This window comes from Macrosteles quadrilineatus, unplaced genomic scaffold (genome assembly GCF_028750875.1).
Source record: "Macrosteles quadrilineatus isolate MER2022 unplaced genomic scaffold, UCM_ALF_1.0 Scaffold_2__2_contigs__length_208266976, whole genome shotgun sequence".
NCBI lineage: Eukaryota > Metazoa > Arthropoda > Insecta > Hemiptera > Cicadellidae > Macrosteles > Macrosteles quadrilineatus.
In genome coordinates, this window is record NW_026542595.1 from 205,357,197 (window position 1) to 205,377,594 (window position 20,398).

Below are 20,398 nucleotides of genomic sequence, written 5' to 3' on the forward strand. Positions count from 1 at the left end.
CTTGTATCTGTAACATAAATTAAGTAGTTTAAAATTTTATCAAATTACTGTCTGACTCAGGTACCGAATCTAGACCACTTGTACATGTACCAGACACTTAAAATTTGGCACGATTATTGTTATTGAGCCCAAAGCCTATGGAAAATTCTAAAACGCTTAATTTCTAAACTTAAACCCGCATAAGAAAATTAAATTCCCGCTTCAATGTTATTCTTATGGGGAATAAAATTGTAAATGACTGATTTTTGCATGCGTACCTAGACCTCTTTAAGGTCTTTTAAACTTACTGTGAGACACTGTTTAACAAATAAACAAGCTTATATGTTGGTATCACTGTTTTCTTTACTTCATTGCTGATCAGCTGATATGTATTTTTTGTTTAGTTATTCATGAGGTAGGATACTTAAGTGCAGAATAGAAATGCCGCAAAAACATTTGCCCTATAGGATCTCTTCCAGTGAAAGAAATGAAAGACTGATTGAGTTTTTCTTTCAAATGTAAATTAGAGTTCTCATAGTTTCTCTCACAAGCAGTAGTGTTTATACAACTATTGTCCCACTTAAACATGAAACAAAGGTCGTTCACTGAAACCTCAATTTTGTCACAAGCAATACTGTATCATCAAGAGTAAAAACAACAACCCTTTTAAAAAGTGACTCAAACATTTTTGCCACTAGTATCATTCCAGTAAAATTAAATTGTTGAAAGAAATAATATATGAGTCATCAACTAACAAAGGCTGTGTTGAAATATTGACATTTACTATAAGCTTAGTTTTTCTCTCAACCTTTTTATCTTCTCTTGCTAGGAAAACATTACAGATAAGTTTTCCTAGTAAAATAAAAGTCAAAAGAAACAACACACAAGTCATAAATCAAACAAATGTCTAGTTAATTAAATATTGACTCTAATCTCAATTTTATCTTTCAACCAAATATATATTTACAATTAAAACTATATTATTATCTACTTCAAAAACTCAACAAACCACACATTTTTTCAACCAGTGTCTTTCTGTAAAATAGTAGTCAAAATAAACATTACATAGGTCGTGAATCAAAGGTGTTGTAAAAATGTTGACAACCATTTCAATTGTAATTTTTCTCACAATCAATAGTGCCAGAAAAACTACATTACCTTCTTTTGATACAAAATATTGTTGACCAGTATTTAAAATAATATTATAATAATAATAATATTTTTCTACCAGTATTTTTCTAGCCAAATAGTTGTTCAAAGAAACAATACACTAGTCATAAACTAAACAAAGGTTGAGTAAAAAATATTGGCTTTGCTCTTATCTTAACTTTTCTTACGAGCAATAGTATCCGTAAAACTACATTATCTTCCCTCGATTGGAAACATTTATGACAAAAACGTTCCTAACCAGTATTTTTCTAGACAAATAGTTCAAAGAAACAATACACTAGTCATAAATTAAACAAAGATTGTGTAAAAAATATTGACTTTTGCTGTAATCTTAATTTCTCTCATAACAATAGTGTCAAGTGATAACTTTTCTCTCAACAATAGTGCCGTGTGATAACCGCTATCACTGGATGGTAGGTCAGTAGTACCAACGTGGTGTGGGAGGGGAGGGGAGTCAGATCAGTGAGTTGGTGAGTCAGTCAGTTGCACATCTGTGTTCAGATCAGTTCAGTTTGGTGTCTCTGTGTGGAGTGTCCAATGACTGCATCAGTGTTGTACCGTATGAGCTCCAATTGTTGGGTAGGATCGGGTTTTTAATATATATTTTAAGTATTAGGATTATCTGAAATTTCTGTGATAAAATGTAATTTTGGAAATAGTATTTAGAGTTTAAAACATATTGGTTTGACTTGGATTGACTTGTGCGTTTTATGCTTATTACCACATTCAAAATTATTAACTAAGATTACAATAAGCTGTTGTGTAACAATATTATTTAGTAAAAAAACGTATGCAATAATAAGATTACTAAACCGAATCCAACCAAACCAAAAGTGAATATTAACTTAGGAAGTTTAGGAAGGTACCTACAAAAAAATTCAATAACTTAAAAAAGCAACATGACAATCAAACGTTTTAGTAATAAAAAAAAACAATAGGTTATCTTTTACAATTTATAATCATACATTCAATTACACTTAATAAGAATAACTTTTTACTCTAACAGTGAAACCATGAGTTATTATGCTTTTTATATCTATGTACAGTCAATCAAGCTTATTCGTTGTAGGGGGATAAAATACAAACACTTAATCAAAATATATCCTTTAACCTTTAACAAAATTTATTCTGTATTCTTAAAAATTAAATTATGTTAAACAGGAAAATATTTTGAAGATCAAAAATTGGAAACGTCCTCACTGGTGTCTTTGATTTGGGAACTGGATTTCTAATATATTCCAAATTTGCCCATAAATAGAATTCCAACCAAAACTAGATATATCCAGTCGAATCCAAACACCTGAATAATTCATCCTTTTATTTGTTGGTCATAGTTATACTTTTATCTTATATGGACATTTGTTCAAACATTTCTCTTATCAATAGTTCAGTCTTCATTATGTTTATTTATTCTATCAGAAGTGACTAGATGTTCAACTACTTGAAAATCAAACCCTATTCATGACAATGGATTTGGAGTTCAACAAAAGAATCGAGAATACATTAGTTGAGTGTGACGTTTTAATCTGGCTTGATTTACACACATTAAGAATTGAATAGAGTCTTTGTGAGAGTTTTGGTACTTATGGTTATAGTTTAACAACACTTTTCCTGCAGTTAATGTGTTAAACGTATATTAGTAGCTAATCACTTGAGATTTTACCACATTGGAATTTCTATTGAAACTATATTTAGGTGATAAAGTGTTGCCCAAATTATTTTTTTTTGTAATTGGAATTATTTTAAGTTAGGTTTAACAATAATGGAAATGTTGTTAGTAGTGCGCTTGCTAAGTTATTGACTCTTAAGGCAACCTTAATAAATATATTAATAAATTAATAAATAAATTTTCCATGTTGGAAAAAGAAATCTTAAGAGAAGGAAAATGAATAATTTGGGAAAATGTTGAATTGTGTTGCTCGTCTATTGGCTAGCGTCTTGTACTTCGATGTGAGAACCACAGGTTCAATCTCTTTTAAATTCATAACAATCTGAGAGGTTTTGGCCGATTTTCCTAAACAGTTTTTTTGTGATGCCGTAATAAAATGACACTTGATTTGAAAAAGGTTTTGTTTTTAATGTCTCATGCCTGTAAAACTTTAATGCCAAAATGGTTGTATTATGCAGACATGTTCTACCTTCTACATTTGATTATTGTTTTTATATTTTAAAAGAAATAACAACACATAGATCAATACATCTCTGCATTTTCCCAACCGTTTATTAAATTTAATTTCTTACGTTTTAGTTTTGGAGCTATTTCCCAGCTTTAGGTTGATGAAAGGGTTGTAAATCCCCATTATCCCATAGACAAAATTACAATTTCAGTGTTTAATGAACTTAATTTATTGCTTCAAATTTAAGTTATTTTGCAATTACATAATTATATTGGGTTTTGCAGAGTCACAACGTTTGCCAGCCACTGCACGAGCACAACTGGCCGACAGTGACATCAAACAGGCACTGCCACAAACAGCGGGCTGTGCCGGCCAACAACAACAATAACAACAACAGTGACAACAACAATGAGAACGGGCTCAGCCAGCTCATAGAGTCCAGTCCATCACCTGGGTGAGTGAAACTGTGTTACGGACCACGGAAACGTCAACACAAAATGTTAGTGATGTACCACCATTAACGACCATAGTCACCTGTTGACGACAATTGTGTTGTTAAGTTTGATCTTGGAAACCACTTTTTTACATTTGTGTATGTTTGTGAATGTTAATTCATTACAATAGCCAATAGACAAAGCTTTATTGTACATATCACCAAAGTAATTCCTAAGCTGGTACAGTGATTTTATGTATAAGTTCTAACAAGTGTAAAGCCTACAAATGTATCTTTAAAAAAGTATGGATTTCGTAATACGCTTTTTGGCCCAAAGACTTGGTCAGCTTGAATGTAAAACTTGATTTTGATAAAGTTCTAGATGGATTAGGTAAATTATTGTTGTTTTTAAATCCCTTGTAAAAAGGTATAGTTTTTAATTTTGTGCGAGGGTGTTTTCAATGTTGAAAATGTTGGTTACATTGTCATACTATGTACTACTGTATACTGTAAAGTAACAAAACAGTGCTAAAGTAAGTAAAAAATACTGTAAAGTGAATCTTTTTAATTCTAAAAACTAAATTGATAAGGGTAGTTTAAAAAAATGATCGTAGGTATAGTCAATTACTCAACTCTTTCACTTGTATTTCAGGTACGCCAGTGACTTGTTTGATGAGAATGAACATGAGCGGCGGCGCCAGAGTGAGAGGCATGCGCCGTGTGTACCGCCTGCTCGTGTGACCCGGCGCCGGCGCAGCACCGGCAAACTTGTGCGTCAGTGGAGCAGTAGTGACGATCCAGACAGCTCGTCTAAGGTACAAAGACAATTTTGATTTAAACCCTGGTCTTCTTGCTATCTTTTGTTAACTTTTTCTTAAAAAACTTCTCGGAATCATATCAGCAACTTGATTATTCTATCACCATCATCAATATATATATCAATATATCAATATATATTTGTTATATCTGAATAACAAATAACATAACATATACAAATAACATACATACACTTGGAACATAACATACCGTATTAAAAATATTAAGCTTGCCTTCAATATAATTTACAGTGCCAATGTTTAGCTGAAATGTATCCTAAAGATAATAATGCTTACGGTTTAAACTGTTTGACTATGTTCAAAACAAGAAGTGAAGCAATCGAGTTAAGTCAAGATAACATTGATACAAATTTTACTGGGATGTAATTTAGTGACAATGAGGATTCCAAAGTCCTGTGTGTTAACTGTTCCAACTCGTTATCTCTTTCACACACTGTTTCATTATCTCTCTACTCTTTGTTTAATTTACTACTTGGTTATCTGTACTATCAAATAGAGATTAAAGTCACACCCCTTGCCTCACAACTGAAACAGGGTTGTGATGTGAAAGGGAGTGTGGTAAACATGATTTTATGGGTTAAATGTTTTTCTTATAATTTTTTTTTATATTTCATCACTAGGGCGTAAAGTGACTCTTTTAAACCCGAGCTCAAGTTCCACCGGTCTGAAAATGAGTGAGGTTTGAATAGTCACTTTTTGCCTGTGTGATGAACTATGTTTTTCGTCATGTCATATTGCAACATTATTTAACATACTAAGCTAGAAAACAAAAATACTTCTCATGTAAAGATAACTTCTCATACAACTTTCAACTTATTTTACTTTTAACCGTCACTCTCTGTTTTCCGTCACCCCGCTACAGTACTTAGATTATTTTTTAATACAATTTCATTTACCTGTACAAACATTGAACAAGTACAACATAAAAAATGACAGTTTTTTATTACTCTTGTGTGTAAGTAATATAAATATTTATTATTAACTACAGGGTTTAATTTCTTCCAAAATCCTTAAGGGTGTTTGGTCAAAAATTTTATTTCTTATTTTTTGTTATTGTTCAATTGTACTAAAAATTAGAAATACAAATATATAAGAACATTTTTTTTATTTTGAATACTAAGCGAGATATGGAGTTTGAAAGTAGTAAATTTTTCATCTTTGGTACCAATTCACAGGGAGAATGGGTAATGCGATTCTCACCGAAATTGGCATTCAGGAGTGGAAAAATAAGATAATAATCACTGGCTATTTAAAATTATAAATTTTTAAAATTTTAAAAATTTTTATTTTTTTATTATTTTTTTTGAAATTATTAACATTAAAAAAAAAAATTAAAATAGCTCTTTGTTTTTGGGGAAAATTTATCTGTATGTTGGAATTTTAAAAAAATTGTATATGTTAATTCGTTTGGGCTGTGAATTCGTACCTTTGATGCCTTGCGCTGTCGGAGCCCTACTCGTTGAGAGTGTGTACACTGACACCGGGGCTTTAGAATACAACGATAAACGTATTCTTTCAATGTTATAAGATGTTAATAATTACGTGATGTTAAAGTATTCTAAAACCCCTGTGTTAGTGTACAAACTCTCAACGAGTAGTGCTCCGACAGCGCAAGGCATCAAAGGTACGAATTCACAGCCCAAACGAATTAACATATAAATTTTTTTTAAATTCCAACATACAGAAAAATTTTCCCCAAAAACAAAGAGCTATTTCAAAATTTTTAAAAAAATTTTAATAATTAAAAATGATTATAAAAAATAAATTTTTAAAAATTTAAAAAAATTTTAATTTTAAATAGTCAGTGATTATTATCTTATTTTTCCACACCTGAATGCCAATTTTGGTGAGAATAGCATTACCCATTCTCCCTGTGAATTGGTACCAAAGATGAAAAATTTACTACTTTCAAGCTCCATATCTCGCTTAGTATTCAAAATAAAAAACTTTTTCTTATATATTTGTATTTCTAATTTTTAGTACAATTGAACAATAATAAAAAATCAGACATGAAAATTAACGACCAAACACCCTTAAAATCAACTTACTGTAGAGGTGTATAACAGGATTTCTGCTATCCGTCTTTTCAATAACCGTCACGCTCCCGGTCCCGATGGTGACGGTTATAGAGGTTCTACTGTAATCAAACAGGATATAGTTATGGATGTTTTTAAATATTTTTGTAGGAAAATGAAGAGGAAGGGGCTATGGTGGTTCAGCCGACGATGCCGTTGTCAGAAGACGAGTCCCGTAGTACTTCGTCTAGCAGTGAGCGATCATTCCTGCAACTGCATGACGAGGTGAGCTAGACTTACCTAAACATAATAAGCAGTCAGTGTATACTTTAGCTCACAACACAATATAAATCAACTAGAGAAAAACTTGAAAGGCTAAAATTAACAAAAATTGCTTTCACCACTGATTTTGCTGCATTTTGACGTAAATAGATTGAAACCGTTTGGTAAATCCTTTTTCATCACCGTTTTCATGATCATTATGATTATTTGATCAATCTTTATACATTGATGGACCATCCATTATATATATTCTCTTCCTCCTACACATTTTTACGAAACAACTTCATAAATTAAATTTGTATCTACTTTCTTTTGTGAAGCACAAAGCTAACAGGTTTGGATGAATTGTGCTCTGTAACCTGAACGGTTTAAAAAATCTTAAATCTAGAGTTGTGGCTGATTATGTTGAAACACAGAATTTCTATATTTGGTCCTAAGTCTATAAGCACCAATGGCTTTTAACAATGTGACCAACTTGTTCAGAGCCCACCAATCTAGAGAAAAAGGATGGATCGATCTTTCTGTAGAAGAAGAAGAATTTTCTCTGTATTATAAAATGTCAAAATTTAAGTTAATAGTTAAAGTTATTTTTTACTCAAAAATATAAAAGGATAAAATCATTTAGGATTAGGCTACAATATTTGCAAAACTTTCCTGTGAATAAAAAAAACGCAAATGTGGATGCCATTTTAAATATAGAATAAGAATGTTGGTAAGGAAATTCAGATATGGAAATTCAACGATTGAACATGTAGCCTATTTATAAAGATCCTATAACAATACACAGCTTTGTGCAGAGGTTGTGCCTTATACGAGGTTGCATGTTCATCATATATCACTGTCCAAATGTCTATTTGTCTCGTATTGACCGACTTACAAGCACAGTCAACAGTCTGTGGTACTCGCTCGTTACCGTGTGTTCGCGTTTGCAAATATTTTATTTTAATAAGATTTAGTAGGGACATTCTTCCTCGATTGATTACACTTTTGGAATAAGGTTTAGTTTAATATGCAATTCATTAAAAGTGAACTTGTTAGAGACATGTTGTGATTTCTAATGATTTTCTCAAATATAGAAATTTTCAAGTTTTAAACATTTTTAAGTGTGAAATTTTACGATAATCATAGGCCTAAATATGGAGATACTTACATTAACAGTCTCATTGTGTTAACATTTAAATCTAATAATTTGTTAAACAAATAGGCATAACAGATATAAGACAAAATAAAAGTGATATAATGCCAATAAAGTCTTTAACAATTACTGGTAGTTGATTTGGACATATTCTAACTAATCACCAAAAACAGTGCAGGAACTTTGCGAATCTGTTAATAAAAAATTATTTGGTCAACAAAAAATTTGAAATGGTTCTTAAAATACTGTTGAAAAGTGAGACAGTCAGTGGTACCAACATTGTTGTGGAGACTGTAGTGTGGTGTGAGAGCCAAGATGAAGTTCCACCAAGTCTACCACGGATTTTTGTGGTGAGTGCTAGGAATGTTAATCTTTGACATTCAAAAACTTTGCGTCCATCACTCATCTGTTGTTTTAACAATGCAATTTTAAAGGTTGGAATTGAGGGAGATGTGTACGTTAAAATGCTGTAAAACAATATGTGTAGTAATTAATTTTCTGTAATTGATATTTAATCTAAAGTAAAGGAGTATTGGTAAAACGAGAACCAATAATCTCTTGATGCCAAAGGTAACAAAGGTTTTAAGGACCATGTCTTGGTACCGCTACTCATCGGTTCAGTTCTTTCTTTTTATTTACCTGTCTCAACCCGACGTTGGTCAGAGGCCATGCAGACAAGCAAGCCTAAATGAGCCACAAACCTTCTTTAAAAATAATTCAAATTGTGTGCTTGATCATTGGGATTTATATATAAATAAAAAATAAACATATAGTGTAAGAATAGTAACAAAGCCAAACCTCTCGTATCTTTCACTCATCACACTTTTACACAGGCTGTCTGGCCGATGATAACGCCGTCCCGTCACTCTGTCACTGACTTTGGCTTCATCGTCTTTATGTTTTTATTCAAGCACAGACGAAGGATACTCTGTTGGTTAAAATACTCTGTTGGGTGTAATTAGGTTTCATTGGTTGTTTCAGTAATATGAATAAAAGGGAATATTGTAAATTAAATTTATCCTGTAAAAGTTAGTCTGGTTTTTACTGTGTTGTAAAAAAACAAAGATGTTTAAATTTACATTTACATAATTTATTTATTTTACTTTTCTACTACTTCTTAAGCACTTAAAAGGTATTTTCTAAGTTCATTGGAAAAAGCATTAAAATATTTCAAATCTTATTAAAATTTGAGAAAATAGAGATAGAATTGAGCTTCAACAAAAAAGTTTTATCAAAAGTCAACGGTTTTATATTAAATTATGGCCTGAACTTTCTAAGGCGGGAGAACCCCTTAACCAGTAAGTTGACAATTTAAGAGTTCATGCTTCTCCCCGCAACAAGTAACCTATAACTCCGCCCATGTTAATTAATTGTTAGGTTGCACAGGCCTAGTGTATACAAGCATACCTCATGTTGCAGGTGAAGGATCGTTGTCCATCGCCGGAGGCTACTCCCACCACTCCTCCTCTAGACTTGTCTACGTTGCATCAACAAGTTGACTCCACCGAGCCACTCACTAGTCTGTCCTTCCGCCACCACCAGGTCAGTGATCGCGCTTTAGATGACGAAGTTGGTACCTCAAAAATACTAGGTCTACTTGTCAATTGAAACCAGTGACAATTTTGACCAAATAGTTTTATAAATAAATTAAATTCCATAACGATGTGGTTTTGAAACAATGTAGGCTAATTTTGTCATTTGAGTGCTAGCAACTAGTAGTCTTGCTAATTCATGCTAAACAGACCACACCCTATCCGTTTTAGCAATAACTTGGCTTGGTCTTGTAGTGCCATATATTGAGTCAGTGATGTGTCTAATGTATCAGGAAATTAAAAGAAAGAAATTACTTATTTTAGTACAGTACAGTCTAATGTGGACTGGAACAGTGTCGAGTCTAAGAAATGCTTGGTCAAACGTTCAAACTGAGACAATTTATAATTTTTAATATCAATAGTTAATTTACAACAATAACATTGAAATAAAAAAAAAATTTTTGACTTGCTTATTCAAAAAAAATTATGACTGTGGACTGACTGACTAGCAGACTGGTCGTCAGGTATGCAATACTCATACTATTAGTATAATTATTATTGTAGAGGCAAGCTATAAGAAAGGACCACGAGGTCATAAGATTGCCTGAATAAAGAAGCAATTTTCATTTCATTTTGTTTCATTCCTTAATTCACTCTTGAGTTACGGTTTAATGTGTGCAAATAGGGCTAGCTCTAATTCACTAAAGCAAGGCATTGTGTAACTATTGAAAATACAAATTTTTAGTTGCTACCTGGGTTTCTTGTGGAACGTAAAGGACTAAAGATTCTCTTCAACTTGTGTACAAATTCTTAAAGGGTCTGTCGAGAAATCTTGGCCTCCCATGTTATCAGGTGCCAAGTTTGCAAGACTACAGGCACAGTTTTTTAAAGTTTTTACAGGCACTAACAGGGATTTAAACAGTAGTACTTTACTGTATTTTTATCTGAATGCATCTTTTTACACTCAGACTGATGGGTATTAATCATTGATGCCACATGTTATAGGTAGAGGACCGCTTGGTGTCTCCGCGTAGCTCCATCGTGATGACTCGACGAGTGTTCTCGGACGACACTCCTCAACACGCCTCCGACTCTCACCTCTCTCAAGTGTCCAAGCAAATCCACAGGTAAACAGAGAGTTTGTTACGCTAAAGGGAGTAGTAAAATACTAACTTAGTATCACCGCTCTAATCTACTAGTTCCACAGAAATAACTATGGGGTTTTACTTGTTCTTAGTTGTTTTTTGTATATTTATTAAATTTTAAGAATTGAGATCAATAATAATTGCCTGATATTGTCTCCCTTACAACATTACAAATATAATAACATAAAAAAAACTTGTCTCTTGACTTAAAATGGGGAAACATAAAAAAAATGGTATCATTAGTTACTGTTAATAAAACTAAAGTTAACAAACAATGATGTGATCAATTTTGCATGTACAGAATCATCATGGCTTTTACTTAGTTAATTAATTGTATGAGTTTTTAATCAAATTCTGTTACTTTGTATAGTTTCAAAAACAATGGTACATTTGAGTGTTTTTGTTAGTTGTTTTAAAACGGTGATAGTAATTCTTTGTATGAAATAGTAATTTGTATTAACTCTTAACAGCAATTCAGTAAACTTCAATCACTAATAACTTGACATTGTAAAATATAAGATTTAAACTACGTATTTTGATAATTAGTATCATAGACTACACAAGTAGAATTCTCATCCTGTAAAATTTGAAGCTTGTTTTTCATGTCTAATTTATGTTGGTTACACTGGGCGCTAGTGTCAATGAAATTTTGTTTCCATTATTTTCTAATTAGTTTAATGATTTGTACTTAACTGTTTGGTTATATAACTAAGGGGCGAGTTATTGTTTATGATTGGACTGTTTTATTTGGTTAAACAATGTTTTAAAGAACTGAAATAACATGAAACAAATTGTAAACAAAAACTAGATCCTAGCGGCACCGGATGGAACTAACCATAAAATTGTCTCCAGCTGATATATGAGGATGACAAATCTACTAAGAGAGTGTTGTTTAGTATTCAAGTTAGATAAAACTAAAGTGGGCAAACTGGGATTTCTATGATATTTCCATCTAGAATAAGTTAAAACCTCTTTTTTTTACTTTTAGTTTTTAATCTGTAGAAATAGTTTATTTTATTGCGTTTTTGTATGTTACAGCCTCAAACGTAAACTGAAGCGCTATGAAGAAGGCTTTGAGAAGGAGTTTGGCTACAGACCGAGCCATGCAGACAAGCTTGCCAACCCAGACACCAAAAAAATGTGTTCCCTCCTCACCAAACTGCGGAAGGAAGTCAAGAGTAAGTGGCAGAATCGTTTTATTTTACTTATTAACTTAGCTAAATGAGCTGCACCAATTTGAATCGGAAATATCAGCTTTATATTCAAGGCTTCAAACTAGTATGCCAATGCTTAAGGACATGTCTCAATCCTACAGACCAAAAGGAACTTCTCTCTTTCTGCTAAGTAAGATCGATTTATAATATCTTTACCGCTTGACGGGAATTAGGTTATCACCGCTCTTTATTTTGTAGAAATTTCTAAAGCAAAAATATAGACCAATGGAAAATTATAATATATTTACGGTACTCTAATATGATAAATGGTTCATATACCATCAGTGAATAGTTCGGAAACAGTTGGACTCATTTGTGTGCTAGCTTACTTTATTAGCTATCAGTCTGTAGAGAAAAAAAAAACACCATTGGGTCAATCCATATCAAGTGGTCCAGAAATAAATTAATTGGTTGCTTCAAGATTTTTAATTTTTTTCATATTTTTATCCTTGAAAGTATATATTATTAAAAGTACAAAAATACAATTATTTTATTTTTATTTTATTTTTCTACTGTATGGCGGCCATTTTTTTGTTACTCGAATGGCCGTTTTCTGCGATTTCAGAACTCTGCGTAAAATTAAATATCTCTGGTTCTACTAATCCTAGAACATTAAAATAAAAACCAATCTCTTCAGAAAGATCTGAACTTTGATATGGTAATATATTTATGCACTTAAAACTAAATATATAGGTCTAATTACCTGTTTAAAGTTTAACGCAACGATGTTACAAATACTGATTTTAAACAATTTATTTTTATATAAAGGCAATTGACTATGTGTTTGTTATTTTTTTATCTGATAGTTATAGGTGTGTACTCCAAATTCTCAATGTTTCAAGTTGTGGACTTGCATAGAGTTTTAAATAAAAATTGTCAAAATCTTAAAATTTTCAAAATTTTAAAAGTTTGATGATTAATATCTTTGTTGGGCATGAAAATAAAAATTTCAAATTTGGCTCAGATGTAGTACTAAGTAAGAGTATTATGCTGTAATAATTTTATTTTGTGGACTCAACTGGTTTCAAGTTATGAAACATTGAAAAGTACTAAATAAGCATTATAGCCGTAATAGCGTAGGAAGCATAATGTTATATTATAACTCACTATCAATGTATTTTTTTAACAATGTTATATTTTAATCATATATTTTAAGCATTTTGATGTTTTAAAACGCTCTTTGTTGTTTGCCACAGGTACAAATCTGTGAGAGGATTGTGTTCAGGGAATTGGTATAGGAATTGGCTAGGATATATAGAACCAGAGATATTAAATTCTACGCAGAGCTCTGAAATTGCTGAAAACGGCCGTTCGAGTAACAAAAAAGTGGCCGCCATTCAGTAGAAAAATAAAATAAAAATAAAATAATTGTATTTTTGTACTTCTAACAATATACAGGGTGAGTTTCTACTGACCGTGTTAACTTCGCCAGTAGGTTCTACTCACTAAAAGGAACAAAAAAGTTCATATAAACCCATGTCCGATTTTCAACCGTTTGGCTGTAATAGGGGATTTTGTGTTTTTCTTATTTTATTAGACTTTGCTCCACAATTTATGTAATAAAAACTTAACCAATTACTTTAGAGAGTTATAGTTAAAATCATTGGAAAGAATATTAAATTTGCTATAAATCAAAGGTTTCATTCAAGAATTATGCCATTACATAGTCCACGTTATATCCAAAATAAAGTAAAAATGTCATTAAATTAATTAATTACGATAATTTTCATGAGCCCACTTTGATACATAAACCTTCATCTATGCAATGTTGAAATGCATAAAAAACTTGGCCATTTAATAATCTTTCAAATGATATGCTATTCAATACTATTATTGATATAAACCACTGAGAAATTACTAATAAACTACAATAAAACACGGTCTACAGATTTTGTTTTGACACAGTTTTTACTGTTAATAATAATTACTGTATTCATCATGTTAGCATACTCTTGATTGGTAAAAGACTCCATCTTACTAATATTATAAATCTGAAAGTTTGTGAGTTTGTGTGTATGTTTGTGTGTGTGTGTGTGTGTGTGTTGCTCAATCACGCATAAACTACTGGACGGATTGGGCTGAAATTTGGCATGATGATAGCTCACATTCCCGATTAACATTAAAGCATATTCTTATCTCAAAAACCCTTTCGGGCTCTGTAGTTAGCGAGTTAGCGTAGCGAACGAGCTAACCTGAAGGTAAGTGAGCGCAGCAAACGAGCTCCAACCAGGACGTGAATGAGCCATGCGAATACTTATGAAGTTAAACGGGGCGAAGCCCGCGGGTACAGCTAGTAGTTTAATAAATGTTGAAAAACTCTTAATTGACTTGGAAATATAAAGTTAAAACAGCAAATTACTCAACAAGGTATGTTTAAGCAGCTGAGTTATCTAGCTATAGATGACAAATCAATAAAAGCTGACTTAATAAAGCACAAGGTAAAACTAATTTACAGCATTTAAGAATCAAATACACTATCTTTGAAAATGTGAAAAACCTTGAGTTTATACATTTTATTAATTCAGATTATTTTAATAAATATTTAAAAGTTAAAATAATGTACAAATCTTATCAGATTGTTCAATAAAATACAACATGGAGTATACAGTAATTATTATCAACAGTAAAACTGTGCAAAAACAAAATCTGTAAACCGTGTTTTATTGTAGTTTATTAGTAATTTCTCAGTGGTTTATATCAATAATAGTATTGAATAGCAGATCATTTGAAAGATTATTAAATGGCCAAGTTTTTTATGCATTTCAACATTGCATAGATGAAGGTTTATGTATCAAAGTGGGCTCATGAAAATTATCGTAATTAATTAATTTAATGACATTTTTACTTTATTTTGGATATAACGTGGACTATGTAATGGCATAATTCTTGAATGAAACCTTTGATTTATAGCAAATTTAATATTCTTTCCAATGATTTTAACTATAACTCTCTAAAGTAATTGGTTAAGTTTTTATTACATAAATTGTGGAGCAAAGTCTAATAAAATAAGAAAAACACAAAATCCCCTATTACAGCCAAACGGTTGAAAACCGGACATGGGTTTATAGGACCTTTTTTGTTCCTTTTAGTGAGTAGAACCTACTGGCGAAGTTAACACGCTAAGTAGAAACTCACCCTGTATACTTTCAAGGATAAAAATATGAAAAAAATTGAAAATCTTGAAGCAACCACCTCTGGACCACTTGAAATGGATTGACCCCATTACACATTCATGAATCATTGTCTATTTGTAACGATCATGTCAGAGAACATTGGAAATCAAACATACTAATGAGGAATTGATTAATACTGAGTAACCAGATGACATTTTTGTTGTTGGGACTAATCTTTGATCCTTCATAATCTATTTTGTAAATGTTTCAGCATTAAAAGAAGAAGGGACATCAGTGCTCGAGAAGGCTTTACAACCTGGTTCAAGTAGCTCGGCAAACTCAAACTACGCCAATAAAGAAGAAGCTATTCATGATGTTGAAAAGGTAGGTTCTTTGTAAATAAGTCTGGTAGAACTTAGCCTATACTTTGGAAATATAAGGCAGAGTGTATCATATTGTAGTTAACTAACTCTTCAGTCGCTGAAGTTTGGAACCACAATTGTTTTTTACCACAGTTTGGAAAAGTTGAGAAGTACTGAGTACGTGATGTTTGGGATAAATCAATCGTCCTGACTTTTTTAGCAATCAGCTGATCTTAAAGCTGTCACCTCACTCTGTTAGCACTCATCCTTCACTCAATTTCGCCTTTAAATATGCTATCTGGTATGTCAGCAACATTGTAAATCTAATGTGATCAATGTCCGATCTGTTTGCAGAGACTGATGGAGAAGCGAATGACTGGTAATCGGCCGGAGACTGTCGACGACATGACACGAGAACAGCTGGTAGAGGAGAAGCTGGCCGTACAGAGGGGACTATTGTACCTGGAGAATACCTTCGGACGACCCTCAACCCGGGAGGACCGAGACCTGGTTCGGCCGCTTTATGACAGATACCGTTCTCTCAAGCGGCTACTGGCTAGGAACGCTCCTGTAAGTCTAAATATTCACTTTACGTAGAGCCTCACGGTGTTACAACATTTTGAATCCTCATGTTAGAAATGGTTTCAACTAACAGAAGTTTATCTCTAGCAGGTTATTAAATCATTTATCATAAGTAAGTTCATAAATGAGATATTTTATGAATGTGTTTCATAACCAAATAATACACATAATCATCATTAATATTTTTTAGACTAGGTTTTACACTAGTTCTATGCAAGTAGAAAATACTTTATACTAGTTGTCACACATTCAGAACTGTTTCCAACTGTTTTAAACAAGTTTTAGTTTTTGTGCTCAATTACCCACAAATAATATTATTACCCAAACCACTTTTTATCCTAATTGGGTGTAGAAAATAGTCCAGGATGTAGTGACAACTTTTATCACAGAGAATCTTGAAAGTGACAAATTTTCTGAAAAATTCTAATCTTTGATAAAATTAAGTAAGATTTGGATTAAAAGAAGTGAAAGAAAGATTGTCTGTGGTCTGGTTTTTTTTTTGTAAAGCATTTTCTACGGTTGAGTACTCTACTACAACTGATTATTGCACGTGCTAGGTACCTGCGGATACCTTAGTTTTAGTTCTGTATAGGCCTACATGTTGTAAAACACTTTCTTTTTGCTTTAGTCAAAACTGAAAGAGACCGTGACGGAGCTGGGGACCATCTTGGAGCATGAGACAATGGACTTTACAAGCTCGTCTCCGCCTCCTCCCCCCTCCACACCCCCGGTCATGGTACCCTCCAGCCCCCCTCGCTGCAGCACACCTGACTTGGAGAATCTGCACGCCCTTCCGTTGTAAGTAATTCATCGTAGGCTACTTGCCCCAAACTGTGCAATCATGTCTAATATTGATCTACAAAAATATTGTCAGCAGTTAGCAATGCCATATTTAAAGACTTTTTGCCTGTTATTTTTGGAAATAATGATGAGATAATTGTAAATATATTTCAACGAGGTTTTATTGTTCTACACCTGAGCAGCTAGTGATATTACACTCCAGGCTCAAATCGTGCCATTGGCTTAGTCTTTTTGATAATTCCGTGACCCTCTAAGCCTAGCCAGAAGTTATATGTTAACGGTTCTTGTCTATAGAAAATATTATAAATAAACCTCTTCTTATTTGCAATATAGGCCTACTTATAGCTCCAAATTTTTGATCTATACATATTTTTTCCCTCTTTACAATAAGTAAAGTCCTTAACACTCTGAATGAAGACATTTTTTAGTATCAATATTGAACTATAGTTGAGAGTGGCAGCAATACTATTTTTAACACAGCAACTGAAAAAAACTACCTATTTCAATAATGAGTTATGTTCAATATTTTTTTCAATTAATACATTTTCCCCCTATTTTTGCCTTAAAGTAATTACAGTAACATAAATCTATCTATGTCACAGTCAGCTGATATACACATCTGTTTTCAGGCAAGAACTGTTGAAGCAGCAGCAACAGACAAGAGAAGAAAAAAAACGATTGCGTCGAAGTTTGCGAGAGTTTGAGGAAGAATGTCAGAAAACTGTTGGACGCAAACTATCTCGAGAGGACAGACTTCCGATGGAGCAAACGTATGCAGAATACAAACATGCAAAAGCAAAACTGCGACTGCTAGAAGCCTTGGTGATGAAACAGAAATGAACTGAAACAGACACAACTGAAACAGACAAAACTGAATTCTTGTGTGTTTATAAATGTACACGAGTTGCAAACTTGACGAGTACATCAAACACAAGCGAAGAAGTGTAAGGATGCGAATGACAAAGAATTAAGAGATGTAAGTGTAACTGACAAAGAACTATGAAGACACAAGTGTTGCTAATATAGAACTCTGAAGATTCAAGTGTAGCTGACATAGAACTATGAAGATTCAAGTGTAACTGTCTTAGAACTATGAAGATACAAGTGTAACTGACATTAAACTATGAAAATACAAGTGTAACCAAGATAGGAGTTACATCTGTACCGATGAAGAACTATGAAGATTGAAGAGTTGCTGAGAAGCGGACATGATATAAGTTGCAGCAAAATATTCTTGTGATGAATTTTAAATGAAGAGAAGCAGCCTGCAACTACAGCCAGAATTAACGAACGTAACACAGTACAGCCATTACATGAGGTGCGAAGGTCATTTATCCCCTGTTGTCTTTTTAAACGTTGAAGGTTTAAGAATTTTATGAAGTAGAAAGTGATTTTTAGTGGCATTTTTTATGATTAGACTAAGTTAGATTGACAGCTCATATCAAAATTAACGTTACAGTGCTTTACTAAAAACATTTTGCCCGAGTGAATTGCTCATCAGTGAAAAACATAAACTCAGGAATTTGTGTTAAGGCCAACGAAGACATTCATTTTCAGCCTTATTCCTGTGGAAAGTCAAAAGCTTTTATTTACGCTCTCTGTGAATTGTGAATAATTTAATGTTTTGTAAAGTAAGAAAAAGAACTATGTTCGGTTTTAGCGTCAAAAACTTTAGACATGCTTTAAACTTTCAGTGATGCAATAAATATACCACTAGCTTTCTATCTTGTTATTCTTTTATGTATATAAATACTAATAAGTTAGTCTGTTGTTTTTATGTTTTAGCCTTTAAGTGTTTTTGTTTGACGAATTAACATTGTAACTATAGAATATAAAATCATTAGAAACCTGTGAAAACACCCTCTCTAATAACAACTAGTGTGTCACTAACATGAAACTAGTGGTTTTGTTAGACCCATCGTATGTTATCACTATAGCACAAGTTTCCTAACAACAAAAGTATTGTAGTTAGATTTTGTACAAAGATATATACTATATTTTGTTCTATGAACAAGTTTGTTGTTATTTTGGGATGCTGTTAATAGGTGTGATATTTTATTGATTCTGTCTCTTGTCTCATAATGCACAAAATAGGTGCACTCTACTTTTTAATTATTTTTTGAAGAGCCAAATTAAAATAAATTTTAGACGATAGTTAAGCTATTGTAGTTTTATAAGTACAGTAATCTTAGAACACTGTTGCAAAAGACATAGAAAGTGATTATTAAAACTCGAAAAAGTTTTATAGTGGTTAATGCATATTATTTAATTAATAATAATACCTCAAAAAGAATCTGAAACTTCTCAATCTGATGGTTAAAGATTGTTCCGACTCAAAATAATCGTATATCACTTTGCATTTGCGCATTTCAACACAACATGGTTTCATCAATAATTGTACTATCCTAAGTTGGAAGTAATAAGCATTTAAAATTGGCCAGTATTAACCTCACTAATACCATTCTAATACATTCATTTATAGCCTACATATTTAAATAATATTAATTTAATTGGTAAAATTTTGAGGAAAATTGATACATTTATTTCACACCTATTGAAGTGTTTGAAAAAAAATGTAAACTCGTGATCGAATAATTGTACTTTTCTTTTTCAACTTGAAATTTTCATTTTTCCAATTTTTTTTGTGCTATACAATAAGAAGTAGCCTTTTAATATAGACCTTTAACTTGGATTACTTTTGTTTCTGTTTTTAAAAATAGTGTAAATAAGTGTTTTTATGTTTTTAACCTGGACTGTAACTTTAATAAATGAACTTATATTGTGGAAACAATAATTAGCTTGGCTTAGAGGTTTGTCACTTTCGGGCATTTATTTATTGTAGTCTATAAAGTGAAACGACACATTTTATATTTTGGATAATAACATATTTGTATAATAGCTGCAGTATTTAGTTGTCTATAGAATATGGTTTACATTAGGTACATGGTGCTTAGATCCCCTACCCATCCCACCAATCAAAATAGACTGATGTTCGTCTTTTGGTTCAGCATATATTTTACTGTAAACTTGACGTTCAGATAAAATAGGCTAATGTCACATCATGAATGTTTTTCACTTTATGTAAAGGACTAACAATTAATTGTTTCCTAGAGGCACAAGTAAAACATTGTTTATTTTAAAAGTAATTGTTTATTATTGTTGTATTAAAGCATATATTGGACCAAAAGAGAATAAAAACCTTAGATTTGAAACAACTTTTTTTTGTGTACATTTTTTTGTTACCCTATTCTCTAAAAATCCAACGTAGACGTGAGCGTGAGATAGACTTATATTTTTTGTAAGCTAACTCTAACGAATTGCATTGTATGTTAGGAAATCAAATGAAAATGCTAGCACTGTCGTTTAACGACAGTTAGTTGTACCTCGCCGAAGTATTCTGTAGCGGCCGGGTGAGATAGACTTGAAAAACCATCTCGGGCTCGTGCCTAGCATCCTAGAGGGAAAAAATTAGAAAAAAAAAACTTGAACCGAAATGTTTGGTAATCCAAAATGTTCCGGTCCAAACCATTTTGGACTATCGGGACTCTACTGTATTACATTACACTTTCTAAGGTGACTTTAATCTATTCTGATATATCACAATACACTTCCCATATTAGGATTAATTCACACATCCTGAAGTTTAAGAGCCAATCAAGCTTTACTGCTGTAAAATACTTTC

At 32.2% G+C, this 20,398-nt stretch overlaps 1 protein-coding gene across 3 annotated transcripts in view; it reads left to right on the forward strand.

The window, feature by feature from the left end:
• The window catches only part of LOC128987692 (protein FAM13A-like), a 63,918-nt gene extending 43,983 nt beyond the window's left edge, over positions 1-19,935 (forward strand). For all 3 annotated transcript variants that reach the window (XM_054408676.1, XM_054408678.1, XM_054408677.1), the window contains exons 9-18: positions 3,551-3,720; positions 4,352-4,514; positions 6,722-6,835; positions 9,387-9,509; positions 10,505-10,626; positions 11,683-11,822; positions 15,243-15,355; positions 15,688-15,903; positions 16,544-16,713; positions 17,346-19,935. In XM_054408676.1, coding sequence (XP_054264651.1) covers positions 3,551-3,720; positions 4,352-4,514; positions 6,722-6,835; positions 9,387-9,509; positions 10,505-10,626; positions 11,683-11,822; positions 15,243-15,355; positions 15,688-15,903; positions 16,544-16,713; positions 17,346-17,556 — 1,542 coding nt within the window. In that variant the 3' untranslated portion in view covers positions 17,557-19,935. The remainder of the gene's footprint in view (positions 1-3,550; positions 3,721-4,351; positions 4,515-6,721; positions 6,836-9,386; positions 9,510-10,504; positions 10,627-11,682; positions 11,823-15,242; positions 15,356-15,687; positions 15,904-16,543; positions 16,714-17,345) is intronic.
• The last annotated feature ends 463 nt before the right edge of the window (positions 19,936-20,398 follow it).